The 19,135-nt window shown below is 34.1% G+C and overlaps 1 protein-coding gene and 2 pseudogenes across 2 annotated transcripts; 1 reads left to right on the top strand and 2 right to left on the bottom strand.

Moving 5' to 3' along the window:
- Positions 1-188: 188 nt before the first annotated feature.
- Positions 189-3,248, bottom strand: LOC143539900 (putative pre-mRNA-splicing factor ATP-dependent RNA helicase DEAH5 pseudogene; annotated as a pseudogene).
- A 1,659-nt stretch (positions 3,249-4,907) lies between these two features.
- On the bottom strand, positions 4,908-6,771 carry LOC143539881 (small ribosomal subunit protein bS16m/bS16c-like; annotated as a pseudogene). Its single transcript, XR_013136507.1, has 4 exons — positions 6,590-6,771; positions 6,459-6,504; positions 5,097-5,446; positions 4,908-4,989 (listed from the first exon to the last, which is right to left on the bottom strand). The product of XR_013136507.1 is annotated as a small ribosomal subunit protein bS16m/bS16c-like (transcript).
- A 3,112-nt stretch (positions 6,772-9,883) lies between these two features.
- On the top strand, positions 9,884-11,899 carry LOC143539880 (heat stress transcription factor A-7a-like). The gene is made up of 2 exons (XM_077033067.1): positions 9,884-10,215; positions 10,862-11,899. Exons 1-2 carry the CDS (start codon positions 9,922-9,924, stop codon positions 11,591-11,593), a joined length of 1,026 nt encoding a protein of 341 aa, XP_076889182.1. The 5' UTR covers positions 9,884-9,921; the 3' UTR covers positions 11,594-11,899.
- Positions 11,900-19,135: the final 7,236 nt, after the last annotated feature.

Below are 19,135 nucleotides of genomic sequence, written 5' to 3'. Positions count from 1 at the left end.
TATCCGGTAAAATTTCACTCATAGCAAGCTACAATTTTTCTTTAATATATCTTCAAATTCAATTTTAAATTGGACGCAAAATAACCATTATGCTACATGCTATATACCATGCACATTCTACATTTATTCTTGTATTATGCAACCCCAACATTTATACACGTTTTTAGTGCGTTCATATTTTTACTTTGTAAACTTCATGCATATCCAACTTCATTTAGGTACAAAAAGAAAACAAAGACCAAAAAACAACCAAAATAACTAGAACTTCAACCCGCTGATCAACCCCGTCTTTTGCTCAACCGCCACGAGTTCGGTTCGTGGTACCTATCATAAAGCGGCTCAATCCGTTCGTGTCGCTTCCGCTTGCTAATTTTTGTTGGGTCAGACACCTTAAAGAACCGTGGTGCCAGTTCCACTAGCCATTTCGGATTCACAACAGCAACCTCACGCATGTATTCTTTTGTTGTCATCACTAGCTCATGATAAATAACCCAATCGGGCTGCCTTTGGAATAAAGCACTGCCCGGGTGTATGTAAACGGGCTGGTTCTCAACTATTGTACGGTACCCCTCTTGTGGGTCCTTTCGGGCCACATGGAAGAAGAAGCCCGCTGTTATCGCCTTTTGTATCTTTTTAAACTTCGTTCCTGCACTCACAACATCCAGTTTGTACCGGTCCATTATGGACAAAAGCTGCTTTCTGACATCTTGGGCCCGTCTCAGTGATCGGGCCTGAACAAAATTCTCGAAACACCACGGGCTCGAAAAGTTCTTAGCTTTCCAAGCGTTGTAAACAGCTAGCAAAGTCAAATGATCACCTTCGGGTTGATAAAACTTAGCCTTCTTTTGATCTGCTTGAGCTTGTTTCTCCTTCGGTCGATAAAACACATTCCCAGTTGTAATCATAGCGATTATTGTCACGATTTCATCACTACAACCCAAATCAACACTCGCTAATAACATCTTAGATAAAGGCGGATCGAGTGGGAATTCCGCCATTTTCTTACCTAATTTAGTTAAAAGCCCTTCTTCATCAAGAGCACCAAGAGTGTACAGCTGGGACAAAGCTGAAACAAGAGCTTGAACCGAAGGCGGGTCCATGAAATCGAAAGAAAACAAATCGTTCATCCCCATAGCCTTCAAGTTCAATGTAATTAACCCAAGATTCACCCTTTGAATCTCTGGAATCGAGGTTGGTGGCATTTCATTCTTGAAAGCGTTTTCGGTGTATAATCTGTAACACCTTCCAGGCCCAGTACGGCCTGCCCGCCCAGCTCGTTGCTTAGCCGAAGCCTGTGATATCGGAGTGATAACTAGCGAATCAAGACCCTGTTTCGGGTTATAAACGTTTTGTTTAGCAAACCCGGGATCGATTACATAAAATATCCCATCGATTGTTAACGAAGCTTCAGCAATATTAGTTGCAACAACCACCTTCCGTTTACCTATCGGTGCAGGTTCAAAGATTCTTGATTGCAATTCACAAGGAAGTGCACTGTAAACAGGTAATATAATCAATTCAGGCACGTTTTTACCTAATGCTTTCATCCGATCATTTAAACACTGGCAAGCGTGATCGATTTCTTCTTGGCCGGTCAAAAAGACAAGTATGTCCCCCTCGGGTTCGGTCAAATGGATCTGCATTATATTAATCAAAGTTGCATCAAGATAATCACTTTCAGGCTGTTTGGTGTACAGAATCTCAACCGGAAACGTACTTCCCGGAATTGTGAATATCTTGCAGTTAAAGAAATATGCAGAGAACTTTTCTGCATCCAACGTGGCGGAAGTGACGATCAACTTCAAATCGGGTCGTCTTTTCACGAGACCTTTTAATAACCCGAAAAGAACTTCAGTATTCATTGTTCTCTCATGGGCTTCATCAAGCATGATAACTGAATACTGAGACAGATTCTCGTCAGTAAGAATTTCCATTAACAGCATACCCTCAGTCATGTACTTAATCACGGTTTCCAGGCTGGTACAATCCTCGAACCGAATTGAGTATCCAACTTCTTCACCTAACCGACAACCGAACTCTTCAGCCACCCTCTTGGCTACAGATTGCGCAGCTACCCTTCGCGGTTGAGTGCACCCTATTTTACCCTTGGTGGTGTAGCCCACTTCGGCTAGATACTGAGTCACTTGAGTCGTTTTTCCTGAGCCCGTTTCGCCTATGACAATCAAAACCTGGTTGTCATGAACAGCTTGAATCAACTCGTTCTTCAACTTGTGTATAGGCAAGCTTTGTCTTTGTTCTTGGAGAGAAAGCTTCGACCTTTGACCAAAAGTCAACGTCTTACCAAAAGACTCTTTCTTCCAATCAGGCATATCGTATGCAGACAACCCGACTCCCATTAGCTCCTGCGCCAGATGCCGCTCACCTGACCCAGGCATCGGGTCTTCCCATGGACGGTTCAGATCTTTCGGAATAGCATCAAGCATTGACCTTTGTTGTTGGTCTCTCACTTCTCGTCTTTCTTTTACAAGAGCCGATTGCAGCTGCGCTGCACGGCTCAACGAACCCTCCGGATTCTTAAAAATCTTCACCGGCGACATATCCGTTGAATAACGTGTATGCCCTCGTAAAAACACCGGCGTGTCCTCGTTTAACTCGACCTCAACATCGTTATCATCATCACCATCTTCTTCACGAAAACAAACTGTATCAATACCTTCTTCATCATAATCTTTCGCAGTAAAAACACCTGATGCAACCAACTGTTTCGCCTCCCATTTCTCGGGAGAAGTCATTCTCTGTAACCGCATACGAGAGCAATCAAAAACATAATCTTTCTCGTTGATCTTTACCCCTAATAACCCTGTCCTAGATGCAACAGTCTTGTTGAAGGGTAACGGGTCCTGTATAGTATCCGTAACAGGCACCCGTACCGATTTCGGGGGCAAAATAGTGTGGATTATTGTTAACAGAGTTTTAAGGAAGTAATCTGGTAGATCAGCACCGTTGTGTTTCAACTTAGTATCGAAATCATTAAGGGTTTGAGAGTTTCGGCCAATTTCGGTGATGAATTCAGCTAAAACTTTATCGGTAAAGCCTAAATGAGATTCGAGTTCTGTGGATACCTTTGAAACAAGTGATAGATACTCGAGTTTCTTAAAGCTTGCGTCTTTAACCATAATTGAACACAGGAAGCTAAGCTATTGAATCAATTGAAGGTTGTGTAATATGGGGTTAGGGTTCAATTGAATTGAATTGAATTGAATTGAGGAACAAGGAATGTCTGATTTCCAGTTATGGATTAGAGACACATAAATAGGTTTCTACTTGGAAGCTACGTTGGTTTAAGTTAGTTAACAAATGATCATTTCAATAAGATACCTTATTTCCAACTAGTCGATCAAGAATTTCTTAGGTTATTTTTTCTTAATAAAAATCTCGGCGCACCTGAAAATATATTAAAAAACACAGAATACCTCTAACTAAATTGTGTCGGTACTTGAATCCCAAAAGCTCCCTACAATGACCTATGAACTACATGTTTCTCAAATGGACCTAAGCACCCCTTGCGACAACACAGTGCATTCCCATCAACCAGAAAGCGATATTTTAAGAATGGTATGATACTCCATAAACGATACGTGTTAACCTAACCCGCCTATCAGAAATTGGAATAGGAAGAAGAAATATTGAACAAATTATTACATAATTTATATATGGTGAAATGTATTCTCACAAAGGTTATGTAAAATCACTTTATATAATTAAAAAGGTAAAATCAAATTATCACTAATATTTCTCTTAAAGTTTTATAAAGGTTAAAGAATTTAAAGAGTGTGATAAGATATCAAGTCAATAACTATAGCTTAACTGGTATTTGAGGGGAAGTGAAGATTTGAAATAAAAGTCTCAAATTTGAATCTGATTCTAACTGGGTTTTACCTTAGCGGGTGTTTAGATTGCGTGTTTGACTGTTTTCCAATGAACGACGAAACAAGAGATAGTGAGTGGGCTTGGACTACCTAGCGCTGTCTGTAATTACAAATGTATGAGGTCACCTTTTATCATCTGGTTACTCCAGATATATTCTTAGTCAAGAAAAATGATAAGATATTATAAATTGTTTTATCGAAAGAGATCAGAGAAGGCGGCTAGTGGGTTTGAAAGTGTTTTATTTGGGGAGCACGTAACTTGACTACCAAGGTGGACCAAGAACAATTCGTGTGGTCTATAATGCGATCTCAAAAAATTATCTACCTATAAATATAAAACATATATAATTTATAAATATTCATTTTATTTTCAATCATATACTCTATTCAAAAGCACTCTCAAATTCTTGTTTTTCTAAAATGATTTATTTATATTTTATTGGATTCGTTTATAAAATTTTTGTTGAATAATCTGAAAATTAAAATATACATAGTAAGATAACATGAAACATATCAGCTTACAAAAAACTATTTAAGTAAGGAAATAGGACAGACTTTGTAACCAACTAACCATTTGTTGGTATGGCTTTCGACCCTAAATAGAAACATGCCTTAACCTGCACCGATGGTGTAACCATTCGGTTTTGCCATTCAAAAGGGAGTGACGGCGTAACTTGTTGCCCGCTTACCTGCCTCTCTATTGTAATTGAATCATTTTATTTGTTTTTAATACTAAAAATTTTCAAAGGAAAAAAAAATCCTTTTAAGAAACAAACACTAGACCTTGACCAAGATGTATTCAACAGGGTCGATCGTCTAACTATTTAGAGTAGGACTTTCAACTCTAACCAAAAGCATAAGAACTGCATCCACTCCACGAGTCCACAGTGTACTCGACTCTAAATGTGGGAGTGTGTCTTGCACAGACCGATTGTGTAACCACACACTAACACTAGACGTTGTTCAAGGACTTTCAATACAAACTGTTTTACCTAAAAACAACATATGTCGTAACTATTATTATTCATCCAACAGTCGTAAGCTAGAAAAATAATTTAATAAACAAAGAAGTTGTTCAAATAAGCAATCCTAAACGCCCCTCTAGTTTTATACACACTATAAAAGATTAAAAGACAGTAAACTAATGCATAATAAGAAAGTTTCAAATCTAATGAAGACCGAAATTACAATAACAGTGATCGCTACAATGTAAAATTTATTATAGCATCAACAATTTACCACATTATAACATTGCAAATAGTTCTGAACATAACCATATAACCAACCGCAAACCCATAAGCATAACTAGCATGCATCAAAAAACTGACAGTTGGGAAGTTGACAGATTATTTTCTTAAGCATCCACTGATTCATTACTAGGTTTGGCTGGTTGCTCGGGGATCAAGACCCGTCCAGTCAACGGGTCAACTGGGCGGGTGTCACGAGGCCCTCCTTTCCGACCCATTGCAACCATTGGTGGTGGTGGTAGCAGCCCAGCTCTAAATAAAAGACGTTGAACTGGATCTGACGGTTGGGCACCAACTGAGAGCCAATATCTGGATAAGCATAACACATAAAAGAGGCGTCAATATAATTTTCCGAATACCAAATTCGTGTCGACTTGGCCACAGATTTAACACCATGATTTCCATGTGTTTTTGGTATTTTGGTTATATAATAAGTTTAGCTTAATATTCACTTTTCAAAACTTTTTAAAATCACTAAAAATTTACCAATTTGACCACAAAAGTCAACATGTACTAGTGTATTTGGTTTGATAAAAAGGTAAGTATGCTAATAATGTTTCTTACATGATCTATCAACTTAATGTAAAAATAATAAATTTAACTACTTAATAAAGGCATAAGCTGCATACAGTCTCTCTTTATATTCTATCAATCAGTGTTAACCATCAAAATTTATGGACCAAATATACTTGGGAAACTATACTGCTATACACAAGATACATTTTTGGTTTTCCGTCAATACAAAAAAATGAAAATTGACAACTTATAAAAAATAATAGAAAGCAAGGTTAAATGAAAGCAAAAGACATCCAGCAGACCAATCAACAAAACATTACATCTAACAACTAATGTATAATGTTTATACAACAAAACAATCAACATCTAACATTCTATATAGTTTTATTTTTTATACATTTGCAATGTCTAACTTGGAACATTTAACAAAAGGAGTATGACTTAATCCTATAATAGTCTTCAGTGACTACAAAATACAAAAAATATTTTTCCGAATTGTTGCAATTTCCTTAGAATGAACCTAGTGTCATTTACTAGAAAATGAAATAAGAAAAAAAAAAGTAACTAAAATTCATCAAACAAACATTAAAAACAAGCCAAGGTTCCCAGCTTATGTGCTATTATAAACTAAAAATCCAAAATTTCATGAACAAAAACCTATCAACTGATATGCAAAACAGAACAAGCAATGAACATGTACAAACACCACAACTAGTTATAAATTATTAACAGCAAGGCTAACAGTATCAAATAATTCACGTCACATGATAATTCATATTAATAGTGTATGTATCAAACAACTTACTTCACTCTTTCAAAATTAAGCCCCATTCTTTTACCACCATCTTGACCTATATTAACCAACCAACAATTAGTCACATATAGATCATACACTGACTTAATATTACAACCACAAATCAATTTACAGTGAAGAACCTGGCAAGGGGTTGTAGTAACCCAAAACCTCTATGTGTTTTCCGTCTCTGGGTGACCGGCTATCGGCCGCCATAACTCGGTCGGTTCCGGCATCCTAATCTCGCTAATCTCAGCCTCACCACCATTGCTTCTTCCTCGCTGTGTTTTGGGTTCGTCAACAAAATCAATTTAGGGTTTTGGGGTTTCCAAAAGAGACATCAAGTTTTCATCTTTTTCACTGTTTCTTGTCAAAAATGGCACCCAAGTTTTCTTTTTTACACTTTTCAAACTGTTTCTTGTTAAAAATGCCACCCAAGTTTTCATTTTTACACTTTTCAAACTTATGACGTTGTTTATGTTTTGTTTGTTATTAAGTAAATAATGTGTTCACGAACACTTACCCAACGAGACTTTATGTTCGTGTTCTTTCATTAAGGAAATGAATATGTTCACGAACACAAGTCAATTCGACAGAGCCTAAAATTCTAGATTGTGTATTTTATTTTAACCCCTTAAGATCGACTTTTTTAATAAAACCAATATTATAAGATAAAAACATATTACTTAAGTTGTTTACACACAGGTACCTAACATGCATGGCCGTCGTATAGGATAAAAATGAATGTGTTATCTTATACTTTTAGGGTTTTGATACGTCGCGATCATACGATTTTACTTATTTACTATATGATTTGGAATCGAATATTTTCTTACGATAAAACCAAGTAGATAGGATAAAAGTAACTGTTTTAGCCTCTATATACTTCTACATATTTTTTTCTACATACCTTGATCACTTGTTTCATTGTCTTATATGTTGAAATCTTGATAAAAAGTAAGTTTTTTTTTTCTACAAATTCATTGACGTGGACAAAGAAGAATAACAAAATTGAAGTTTGATTATTAGTTTGAACATTGGAAATTATTGTAATCCAAAAGAACAAACACAAGAGAGGAAAACAAAGTCTGGTTTGTTAGTTTGGCACTAACCTTCAAATATACTGGGTCGTTAAATATTATGGAGTGAAGTGAGCCCCTAATAGATCTGAAGGGAACCCCTTACAATACTAAGCAAACAGTGTAGTGGATAACCCATGACTTTATAATAAGAGGGTATGTGATTCGATTCTCTTGGTTAACTGTTTTTTTTTTAAACTTTGTTTTAAATATGTTTAGGGTATTATAAGAAAATTTTTAAATGTCACGATGCACGAAGCTCTTGGTTTAAGTTTAGAATTCGTGGTTGATATCACTCCAATTTGGTTTTGGTAGATTCATATTAAAGTTATCGTATGGATTGCTTGTCAAAAGTGTTCACTTATGACTTAACTAAGCAAGTAAATTCTTTTAATTTACCTTAACAATGTTTGGATGGAACTCTTATCTTCCATAAAACATCCAAGTCTATTAAGTATTAATATTCTAATATTCTAAAACCATGTGTTAGATTTTCAACTGGCTACCTTAACTGTCTTTAAGTGAAGTTTGGTTGTCTAAGTGGAGTTTTAATTTCTCTTAGTGAGTTAGTGTTAGGCCATACAAACAACCAAAATTGTGTTATTCTTCTTTGCCGAATCGTTAAACCGACTCGAACTATCAAACCGACCCGAAATTTTTATCTGATCTTATGAAATTGAAACATTTAAAATAGTGAACCCATGAAAAAAAAAACGTGAATCCATCACGATATATAAACTATAATCAACTATTTTACACATTTCACCCCACCACAAGTCTTGTCATTGCAGTGTATTAACTATTATATAAAACCTTTCAAAATTAACATGGCGTTTTCACATTTCACAATTACCCGCATTGGAACGGATAATCTAATAACTTTTTTACTTTTAAATTAATTAATTTGAACACTGTTAACTAAGATAACAAGTCGGCAACGATGTTATAAATAGTGCAACCTATTGGATTCATGTATCTTATCAAAATTGGATTTTGGACGCGTCTGACTTTTTCAGTTAGGCCCACAATAAAAATTTTAATGAGAGAATTTGTTACATCTCTATAAATCATGGTTGTACATTATAAATTGGACTAAGAAGATGATGCCAAATTATAAGTTTGTTTTAACATGTTAAAATTCATCTATGTATTTAATATTTAACCCTTCCGTTTTGACTTTTTAAATAAAACCAATATTATAAGAAAAACATATTACTTAAGTGTTGTTTATATACATTGGCGGTTGCAGAGGATAAAAATAACCATGCTAGTCTCATAATTATGAAAACTTTATATTTTTAGGGTTTTGATACGTGGTAAGCATACGATTTCATTTCTTTATAACTGTGTTGTTTTAAATAGAATATTTTCTTATGATAAAACTAAGTAGATAAATTTACGTGTTTAAATTGCATATTTTTCTCTACATATCTTGATCATTATATATTAAAATGTTGATAAAAATTAGGTTTTCTTTTCTACAAATCCATTGACACCGGCAAAAAAGAAAAATGAAATTGAAGTTTGACTATTAGTTTGAACATTGAAAACTATTGTAATTCAAAAGACCAAAAGAAAAAAAAAGTCTTATATGTTAGTTTGGCACTAATCTTCAAATAAATTGGGCCATTGAATACTAGCTAACTATGAAGTAAACGAACAAATATAAATCTCTGCTAATTAGTATATTTTTAACAGGGTTTAAAACTACTTTTAAATCCTTAATATTTGTGTAAGCTTTCCTGATGAGATGACAAACATTCATACTGATTTTGATGTTTTAAGCTTAACTCATTTAAAGACACGTAACGAGAAAACTCACTACTCTATGAAAAACTCTATTGATTCAATTTCAAATAAGAGCACTCAAAAATCTGAAGCCTAAACTATTACCCTCATATTATTACACCAGGAGGTCAATTGCCGCTAATTAGTGATGATTTAATATAAAATTGATTAATAATTAATCTTAGAAAATATAGCATCTAAATGTAGCACTACGTGTCATGATCTTGGATAGATTTGTGAGGGGCCCAAAGTGCATATATATTTTGTAAAAAAGTAAAGAGAACATTGATGAAGTAGGACCAAGTAAACACAACACATATGCATACATACATGTCTCATATTTGGAGTGTACAAATGGCAGCACCTCCATGAGTCTTTCGACACCTCTCTGTCTTTCTATCTCACTCCCCCACCACCGCTAACCACCGGCAACAAAAACTATCCTTATATTATAATTATACCATACCATCATCTCACACAACCCGGTCTTTATTATTATTATTATTATTATTATTATTATCTTTCTTTCTTTCTTCTTCAAACACTAAACAAACACTCACATATATATGGCAAGAGTTAAAGAAGAACATGTGGAAGATCATGATCATATGATGGAATCAGTGAAAGAAGAACCCATGTTAGCTGGTTTTGATGAACTACAAGCTGATGAGTATGTATGGGCTCCCAAGCCCATCGAAGGGCTGAGAGACGGTGGGCCTCCACCGTTTCTTAAGAAGACATTTGAAATGGTGGATGATCCAACAACGGATGCTATAATATCATGGAGTAGTTCTAACAATAGTTTTATTCTTTGGGATCCTCACAAGTTTTCTACTGATCTTTTGCCGCAAAGATTCAAGCACAATAATTTCTCTAGCTTTGTTCGCCAACTCAACACTTATGTAAGTAATTAATCTTTGCTTAATAACTTTGAATTATTTTTTTATTTTCTTGCATTTGTTCAAATAGTTGAAAGTTCAATTATTTAGAACATATTATTGGTTTGTTTTATTTTGGTTCCTGATTTTAACTTTTTATTGTGTGTTTTCCAATTTCCAGATAGAAAGTTTTGACCTTTGGTCAACTTAAACAAATAAATTAAAGATTATAATATCTTATTATTGTTCAAGCTCAATTTTATTTTGTATTATTATTATTATTATTATTTTTCTTTTCTTTTAATGTGTCCTCAATACTTACTTACCCTACTTATTTTGGGCATGCAATGTTTTCCGGATAGAATTCGGACAAACTGTTGGTAGTTTGTGTGTGTGTGTGTGTGTGTGACTTTGCTATTAACAGAATTCTACTTTAAATGTAAGGGTTTTTTTATATCTAAATATGTCCATATCTTAATTTGATGGGTCCATAACCACAAAACCCTAATTTTTATATGGATTTTGGAGAGCTTATATGAATTAAGTGGAACATAAGCTTCATGCTACATAATTTAATTAATGGTTTAATTCATAGTTGATTTGAGTAAAAATCTTGGTTGATTTAATTTGCAAGTAAAATATGTGTTGACTAGCTAGCTTATTGTAACAGAGATTCAAGAAAATCGATCCCGACCGATGGGAATTCGCAAACGAATTTTTCCAAAAGGGTAAGAAGCATTCTTTAAGAGACATAAAGAGGAGAACAAACCAAACACAACATACACACAAACAGGAGGAATCTAGAAAGCAAGAACAGCAACACCAATCTTGTGGTCATCAAACAAACTCTAACATAGAGTCAGAGCTCAAGATATTAAGAAAAGATAGAATTGCACTTAGACAAGAGATCATGAAGATGAAACAACAACAAGAGCACACCGAAAAACATTTAGAGATGGTTCAAGAACGGATGCTTCGAATGGAGTTCAAGCAGCAACAGTTGTTAGTGTTCATGTCTAAAGCGTTTAGGAATCCGGTTTTCGTTAAGCTTTTGCAGCATCTGGTGCGAAAACAAAAGACGGGTAGCGTTGAAATGTGCAAAAAACGGAAGTTTGAGCAAATGCTAAACACGGTTAATGCTGAAGATATCGATCGGTTTCAAGAAATGTGGAATATGATAGAATCCGATGTGTTTTCGTCGGATGGATCAGTGAGTCCACCTGAAGATCAAAACACTAGTGATAAGTCTGGATCCAACGGTTCGGATTACAATTCGGAAAGCTTTATATTGTGGGAGAAACTAATGGAGGATGAACTAATATTCGGTGGCGAACAATCCGGTAAAACTGATCAAACAGACACTTATCTTCAAGAATGGGAAGAATTGATTCCAAAAGCTTAGGGGGTTAATTCTGATGCATTCATATATATGATCATAATCAGCAGATATATATGCGCCGAGGTGCTCGGGTACTGGGCAGTTGAGCATGGTGAAAAGGAAAGGTAGATGTAGAAACTAATGGGGTACATATGTTTATGTTTGTGTTAATTTTGTGTTTGTTTTGTTGTATTTTGTAATCTTGTAGAGACAATAATGACAATAAACTCCTAGTTTCTATAGAATTTAGGGTTGTAAATTAATCCTGAAGGTAGTTCAGTTCTCATGTAAATGAGTTAATTAGTTGGACTTGGCTTGTTTACATTTTTTTTATATAATTAAGAGATTAAAAAATAATTCTTCTAGTAACGTTTATAATCTATATATGTTTTTTTGTGAAAAAACATATTTTTATTAAAGTTTTATAAATGTTAAAACTTGGAAAGAAAGGAAAGTGATGTTTGGTTTGTGTCTTAATTTGTGAGTGAGACTGGAAATTTATTTAACTTAAAATGAAATAATTGGAAGAAGAAAATATATAATATTTCAAAAGATAATTTATCTGAAGTTACTATATATAGGAATGTTTAACACTTGTTATTACATTTTGGTGGTAAAAAAGAAAAGAACATATATACTCCTACGATACCCACTCATTTAGCTTGTTTGTAGGAAGGAAGGCATCCGTTATAAGATCAAAAATATGAAACAAATGGTGTACTTAAAAACGAGACTGAAACAAAAGTAAAGCATGCAGCCATTAATTGACCGTTTGTCTTACAAATAAGTTGGTCAATTTCTCTCTCACGCGTTGCCCATCGGTTGTAATGTTATATTCATTCAACCACAAACCATCTCTCTCTACCACTTGTCGAGTCTCTCTCTAACACGTAGCCATTCTCCCTCTACAATATGTCAAAATGCAAACAAATTTTACTTCAATTATGTATTACCACAAAAATTGTAATTTAATGATATAGTGGCCGGTATGATGATGCTTCTTAATCAAAGATATGAGTTTGGTTGTGTATTTAAATTCTTATATATGTGTTTGATCGTTTCATTTCTCATAACACTAAATTATAAAATGTTTCTACAATAACTTTTTATATATATGAAAAGTTACTACCAACAACATATTTATACGAATGTAAAAAAGCGAGAAACGTAATAAAATACACATTTACGAATATGATAAATAATAAAATAAAAAATAAGATGTCAGAGTTTTTTCTAAGTGGATAATAAATTTTATAAAAACATTTAAATTATAGTGTAAAATATGATAGAGGAGATGTGAATGCTTTAAGACCAAGTTTTATGAAAAGGGAATAAGAAGATGGAGAAATATGATGTGAAAAAAATAAATATAAAAGATGAATAATTTACCAATAATCTAAAAAGAAATGATAATAATTTTTATATTCTAATGAACCTATTATAAAAATAAAAAAGAAAGTTCAAGAGTTGGAAAAGAATAAAAAGGCGTGGCCTATTTTGATCCTTATCTTTTTATGTGGTTTAAGATTGTTCGAGTTAATGAAGTCATATTAATTAATATTAATTTGGGTCACATTTGTGATACTAAACTCCATTATAAAAAGATACATCTAGAGCTTGTCTCCAAATTTCAAACAAAAGCACAAAACTTCCCATCGGCTCCTCACTATTTTGACAAAGAACCAAATCATCATATCGTGATATTGTATTAATCATGTGATCTTCTCTCTTGCTTTAGGTGCATACGTGTTTGAATCAGAATAAAACTAGTGTTTATTGCAATAGCATGTATCATACTTTCATGTTTTTGTTTTTTTATATATTCAAGTGAAAATGTATTTTACTATTCGATCAGTATACTTTAATGTCATTATTAAGAATGTAACTGACTTACTGTAGCATGAAAAATGTGACACGGCAATGTGTTTTTTGCTTTAATTTGATGCATATATATAGCATGTCACACGTAACAAAATATATTTTTTATAGGAAAATTGGTTTTAAATAATCCAAACTATGGCCTATTGATAAATATCCATCCCAACTTTACACTTGCCTGCTGACAGTACCAACTACTTGTGCATTTATTTTTAACGGGCCGCGACTAACGGATGTTAACTCCGTTAGTCTTTTTCTGACATGGCCATCCCAGCTGTCAAAAATGGTCTTACGTGGAACAAAACGTGGCGCTGACTGTGTATTATTATTATTGTTATTATTATTATTATTTCTTCCAATTCATCCCTGCAAATCAACATACACCTTCAATCAATAGATATCTTCAATCATCAACAGACACCTTCAATTCATCCCAGTTTAGGTTTCCCCGTCGAGCCACCACCACCACCACCCCTCATCCCAGTTTAACTCCTCACCCATTTCTTTCCCACAACCCAACCACCGTCGTCTTCCTTCATACCACCACCCAACCATAACCACCCATCAACCACCACCATCGCTTCCACATGCGATTAATTGTGAGCCGAGCAGATTTGGAGGAGTGTACCAAGCGTCGGGGCTAAGGTTTTACCGAGCAGATCTGGAGAGATAGGTTTGACATAAATTAGGGCTTTTGATAAGGAATTGAATTTGGGATTTTTTGATCTTATAATTGACTGATTGACGAGAAGGTGGTGGTGGTGCTAGGGTTTGGTGGCGGCAGGTGGTGGTGGTGGTGGGTAAATTGCAGGGGAGAGAGAGAGAGAGAGAGAGAGTTCTGCCCTAATATGGTGGTGGTGGTGGTGGGTTTAGAGCGGATCTGGGTTTTGTGAACTTCGGCAAGATTAGTGCAGAACTCCGGCAAGTTGGGGGTCGGAGAATATGGCCGGAAGATGGCCAGTTGCAGGTGGTGGGTTCCAGTGGTGGTTGCTGTGATTGGGCATGGTGGTGGCCGAGGTTTCGGCGATGGTTGCAGGGGTGGTGGACTGGTGGTGTTGTGGGGGCTGTGGGTTGTAAAGAGTATTAGGTTGAAGATGATGATGATAACATATACCTTATACACAGTCAGCCGTCACATAGGCGTTCCACGTAATCTGATATTTGACACCTGGGATGGCCATGTCAGAAAAAGACTAACGGAGTTAACATCCGTTAGTCGTGGCCCGTTAAAAATAAATGCACAAGTAGTTGGTACTGTCAGCAGACAAATGTAAAGTTGGGATGAATATTTACCAATAGGCCATAGTTTGAATTATTTAAAACCAATTTTCCTTTTATCAAGTAATACAAATTTTTTTGCTATATATAAAGGTTAAAACCATAACTTTACCAGATAAAAAAAATACTCAATCAAATTTTAATAGTTTAAAGACTCTAATTATCCAAAATGCATGTATTTGTGAAATGAATTTAAAATAATAAATTGTTTTTTTTTATTATTGGCTGGTAATAAATGGTGATGAGCATTTATATTGTATAAAAATTATAAATTTCACATATAAAATTATGGTGATGAGCAACAAGTCATAAGTAGTTTTCTTTAAACAATTAGTACATGAAATTTAAACAAGTTATCATTGTGTGATTTTTTTAAAATTCATTTTCAACGAAAGACTTTATTAATTAGTTTTTCATATCTACCCAAACCGAATGAAGAAACCGAATCCGTATGGGTGGAAACCGAATGAATACAAAAATAGGCTCGATCGATGACCTGACAGAATGAGCCTCTCTTATTGACCCGCAAATACCTTTTGTTTGTCCTGTATTAAGTAGGTAAATAACTAATGTGGTAAATGTTATTACGTAAACAAAAATACATTAGTTTTGGAATATTCCATTAACAAGATATTTTGAACAACTTTTAACGTGATAAAAATATTTAAAGCGGGTTTTACATATAAATGACTTAACAGTTAAAAGCACTACACCTTAACTTAAAATTATTTGAGTTAAATACTTTATTCAACATAGCTTACAATCACGAGAGTTCACGCAGTGTAATAAAGAAATTAATTATATATTTGGCGTGGATGGCTAAATACGTAAGATGGGCCACTCTTTAACTTTATGTATCTGGAAACTTAACTCTTGTGCCCCATTTTGGCCTACACATATTATATATTGAGTCGGATTTAAGCATTTGAATAATCAATAATGGATTTTGGAGGTTTGAAACATCTGAAAATATTATTTATACATAACATATTGGTATACAATAACTATCTATCTAGTTATCTATAAAAGAAATTGAAATCAACGTTTCTAATTTTATTATAATAAGAGTTGATTAACGAGGTAAATTTACATATCATTGTGTTCATATTTGATTTTCACGCACCCATAGTCCATAAAAGAACAACCATATATATATAACTAGTTCTCCTCTTATAAGAGGAGAACTACTTGTAAAGATTTATTGTGTAAAACATGAATATATATATATATATATACATACATATATATATATCCAAAAAGAATTTGAAAGATTTGCGAAATGAAATGTCAAGCCATTGCCATCGAATGGCACTTTTAGTATCCTAGCATTTCATGCGGACCACGAGCCTTTAGTATGTTTATGGACATGATATGACAACCAATCATCCATTAACACTCGTCACCATCATCTTTGATACAACACTTAGACATCTAAAATGTGCAGGAACACAATAAACGTGTAGGAACACGATAAACATATGTCAAACACCATGTCTGAATTCGGGACATGGAAGGATACCAGATATATAGTCCCAAATAAAGTAATACCCGATGCAAAATATCATGTTCGGATCTGACCCATCATACACGGGCCATGAGGGCACGGTGAGACCTATATATACGTAATCATACCATCAAAATCGATGATAATAATTGTTTTAACTAGCTTGCTATTAATTTAATTTTTTTTTTCTTATCCACAATGGCAGAAATACAAAATAGTCATAAGACACTTGTTTGTTTAATGATGGATGGACAAAGCAGGTGATGTACAGATCACGGTGATATCTTATGACCAATGAGAGACACACAATTAGAATTAAAAAAAATGAAATCTATCTTTGCATGGCTAGATATGGATAATGGGCCATGCTTTTAACTTGCCATATCCGGAAAGTTACTTAAGTGCCCCATTTTGTTTTAAGTATTATATATTGAGTGAGATTTAGGACCCATACAAGTATACAGCACACCAAATGATGCTTAAGGGCCTATGCAACCTCTAACAAATCAATTGAGGGTGGGTCATGTATAAAAACTCATATTTATAAAGAGGCAATGTCGACGGTTTTTTCAAAAGTTTCCTCACTTAGAAAAGGTTAAGAGTTCGAGTCTTAAAATAAGGGTTTTGTCAGCACTTCTTACATGATTAGGAGTGTTTGTCGTTCAGAAAAATTAAAAACGCAAAGGTTTAAGAAAAAAAAAACTTGAAATTGAAAAAACAAAGCAAAAATAAAAAAGAGTACAAGTTATCACAAGTATTCACAACCTCTCATGTCATAAGACTTGAAAAGAAGTTTGATTTGCGACTATAATCCATACACGATATCAAAATATATCATTATATTTTTGAAGAGCAAGTAACTGATTTTTGATTTCGATCTCAACAACAAATTATGTGGACCAAGATGAAGAAGAAATGGGTCAAACCGAGCTAAACATAACCAAAGTCTATTTGATACATACATCACTTTTTAAAAATTTTAATTATTTTTTATTTAATGCATACACCATTTTTAGATTATTATTATTATTATTGTTATTATTATTATTATTATTATTATTATCTATTTAATGCATACAATCATATTAATTTTATGCCTGGACAATTATTATTTTACATTGTCAATTTTTATGTAATCATACCTAGCAACCAGTTATTAATATATACATTAAAAATGAGAATCACGGGGTTAAAAAATAACTAAGATTTTGTTTGTTTTTTTAGAGGTAAAATGTCTGAATTGTGCGGACCACATCTATAGCAGAAAAGGTGGATCAAACATCTGCAGTCTGCAAGAAAAATATTGTTCAATAACATCAGCAAACTAAAACAAACCTAATGAAAGAAAATCTTCATTAAACTACAAACTCTTTCAACTAAAAACTAATAATAATTGAACAATAATTCAAAGATTTTATACCCTTGCATAAAGAATCCTTTGGCTTGGGGTTTGAAGTCAATAGTACTTTTACTGTTTTACAATTTTAGGATTTTTTTTAAAACCCTAAAGTTCATCCTTGTCCTTTAATTGAATTAACTACAATTTGTTGGATACGGTGAGTGACTACTAGATAGGGAGTGGCCAGCCGAGGTGTAGGGCGACCGAAGGTAGGCGTAGGGTGGGCTGTGGAGGGAGTGGCTGTGGTAGGGGAGTGGCGGAGGAGTGACGATGGAGAGAGTGGTGGAGGAGAGGGGTGGGGGAGCTACGATTTGAAGGAAATAACAGATGAATAAATATGTTTCAGGTTTTAGGTCTTAAAAGAGGTTAGAAGATCTTACAAGTACAAGGTCCATGTCTGTTTCGAGAAGAGGCGCCAAACATTTTTTAATAAAATGTCTCCGAAAAACAAATACACTGCAAACCTACACGTCTGCGTGGCGCAGACAAAAAAGGCTAGGAAGAGTTTTTTTGAAAAAACAAACACCTCCTAAGTGTAATCGTTTTAACTAATGATTTGGATTATCGCCGTCAACAAATTAATTGTTGTACAATAATTAAAAATAATGCATATATTATATTTGTAGTTTCTTTGATAAAAGGGTGTTTGTTATTACAAGTGTCTCTACAGTCTTGCTTGAAACCACCTAAATCATTTAGTTAGTGGTTTTCATTGTTATAAACTTATAATAGCTAATATATTGTTTTTGTAATAAAAAAGAAAAAAAAAAGTTAAAAAAGACAAGTGTTTTCAATGCTAGTCTAACCCAAGCCGGTCATCTTGACACATGTAATAATTTAGTTTTGTAACTAGTAGGACTTGAGCTAGGACCTCGATGTTGACTTTTGGGTTGGGTCTAGACTACAAACTACAAAGCAGTGAAGCACCATGGCATAGCATCAGTCCATTGAAATGCCCAAATAAGAAAGGCCTAAAGAGTTTAGCCCTAACACAAGTTTAGGACCTGTAAAATTATTAGCCCGTTTCGTTTTAAGTTTTTGTAAATACTAAATACTTCTATATCAATATAGAGGTGCACAAGCCGGTTCGGTTGAGTCAATTAAATAGTCAAAGCTAGTTTGTGATTGGTTTCGTTCTAAGTTGAAACCAGTTTCGTAACCAGTTTGATCGGTTTTTGTTGGTTTTCAGTTTGATGAACCGGTTTCAGTGGTGAGAATTACAAGTTGATCCTAAACATATGGTTTTCAGCGGTTCCTATACAATCAGTTCCAAACTAGTTTGGTTTCATTATTAGGTGAAAGCCGCTTTACGAGATCCTTTTCTAAAATGAATCCTTTTCCACCGCGGGTATTATTATTTGTTCACTCTTACTACTGCTAAGACTTTTTTTGTTTTTTCTACTATCTATATACCTATTGCACATTTACAATTATCTATTTTGTAAACTTTCTTATGATTTTCTCATGAAATAAACACAATATCTTTATTTATGTTACAAGCAAAATA

Source organism: Bidens hawaiensis, unplaced genomic scaffold (genome assembly GCF_021521415.1).
Source record: "Bidens hawaiensis isolate Kalapana, Puna unplaced genomic scaffold, B.hawaiensis_p1.1 tig00012085_1, whole genome shotgun sequence".
Lineage (NCBI taxonomy): Eukaryota > Viridiplantae > Streptophyta > Magnoliopsida > Asterales > Asteraceae > Bidens > Bidens hawaiensis.
The sequence above is the reverse complement of the archived record's forward strand: the minus strand, read 5'-3'. Positions and strand labels throughout refer to the sequence as shown.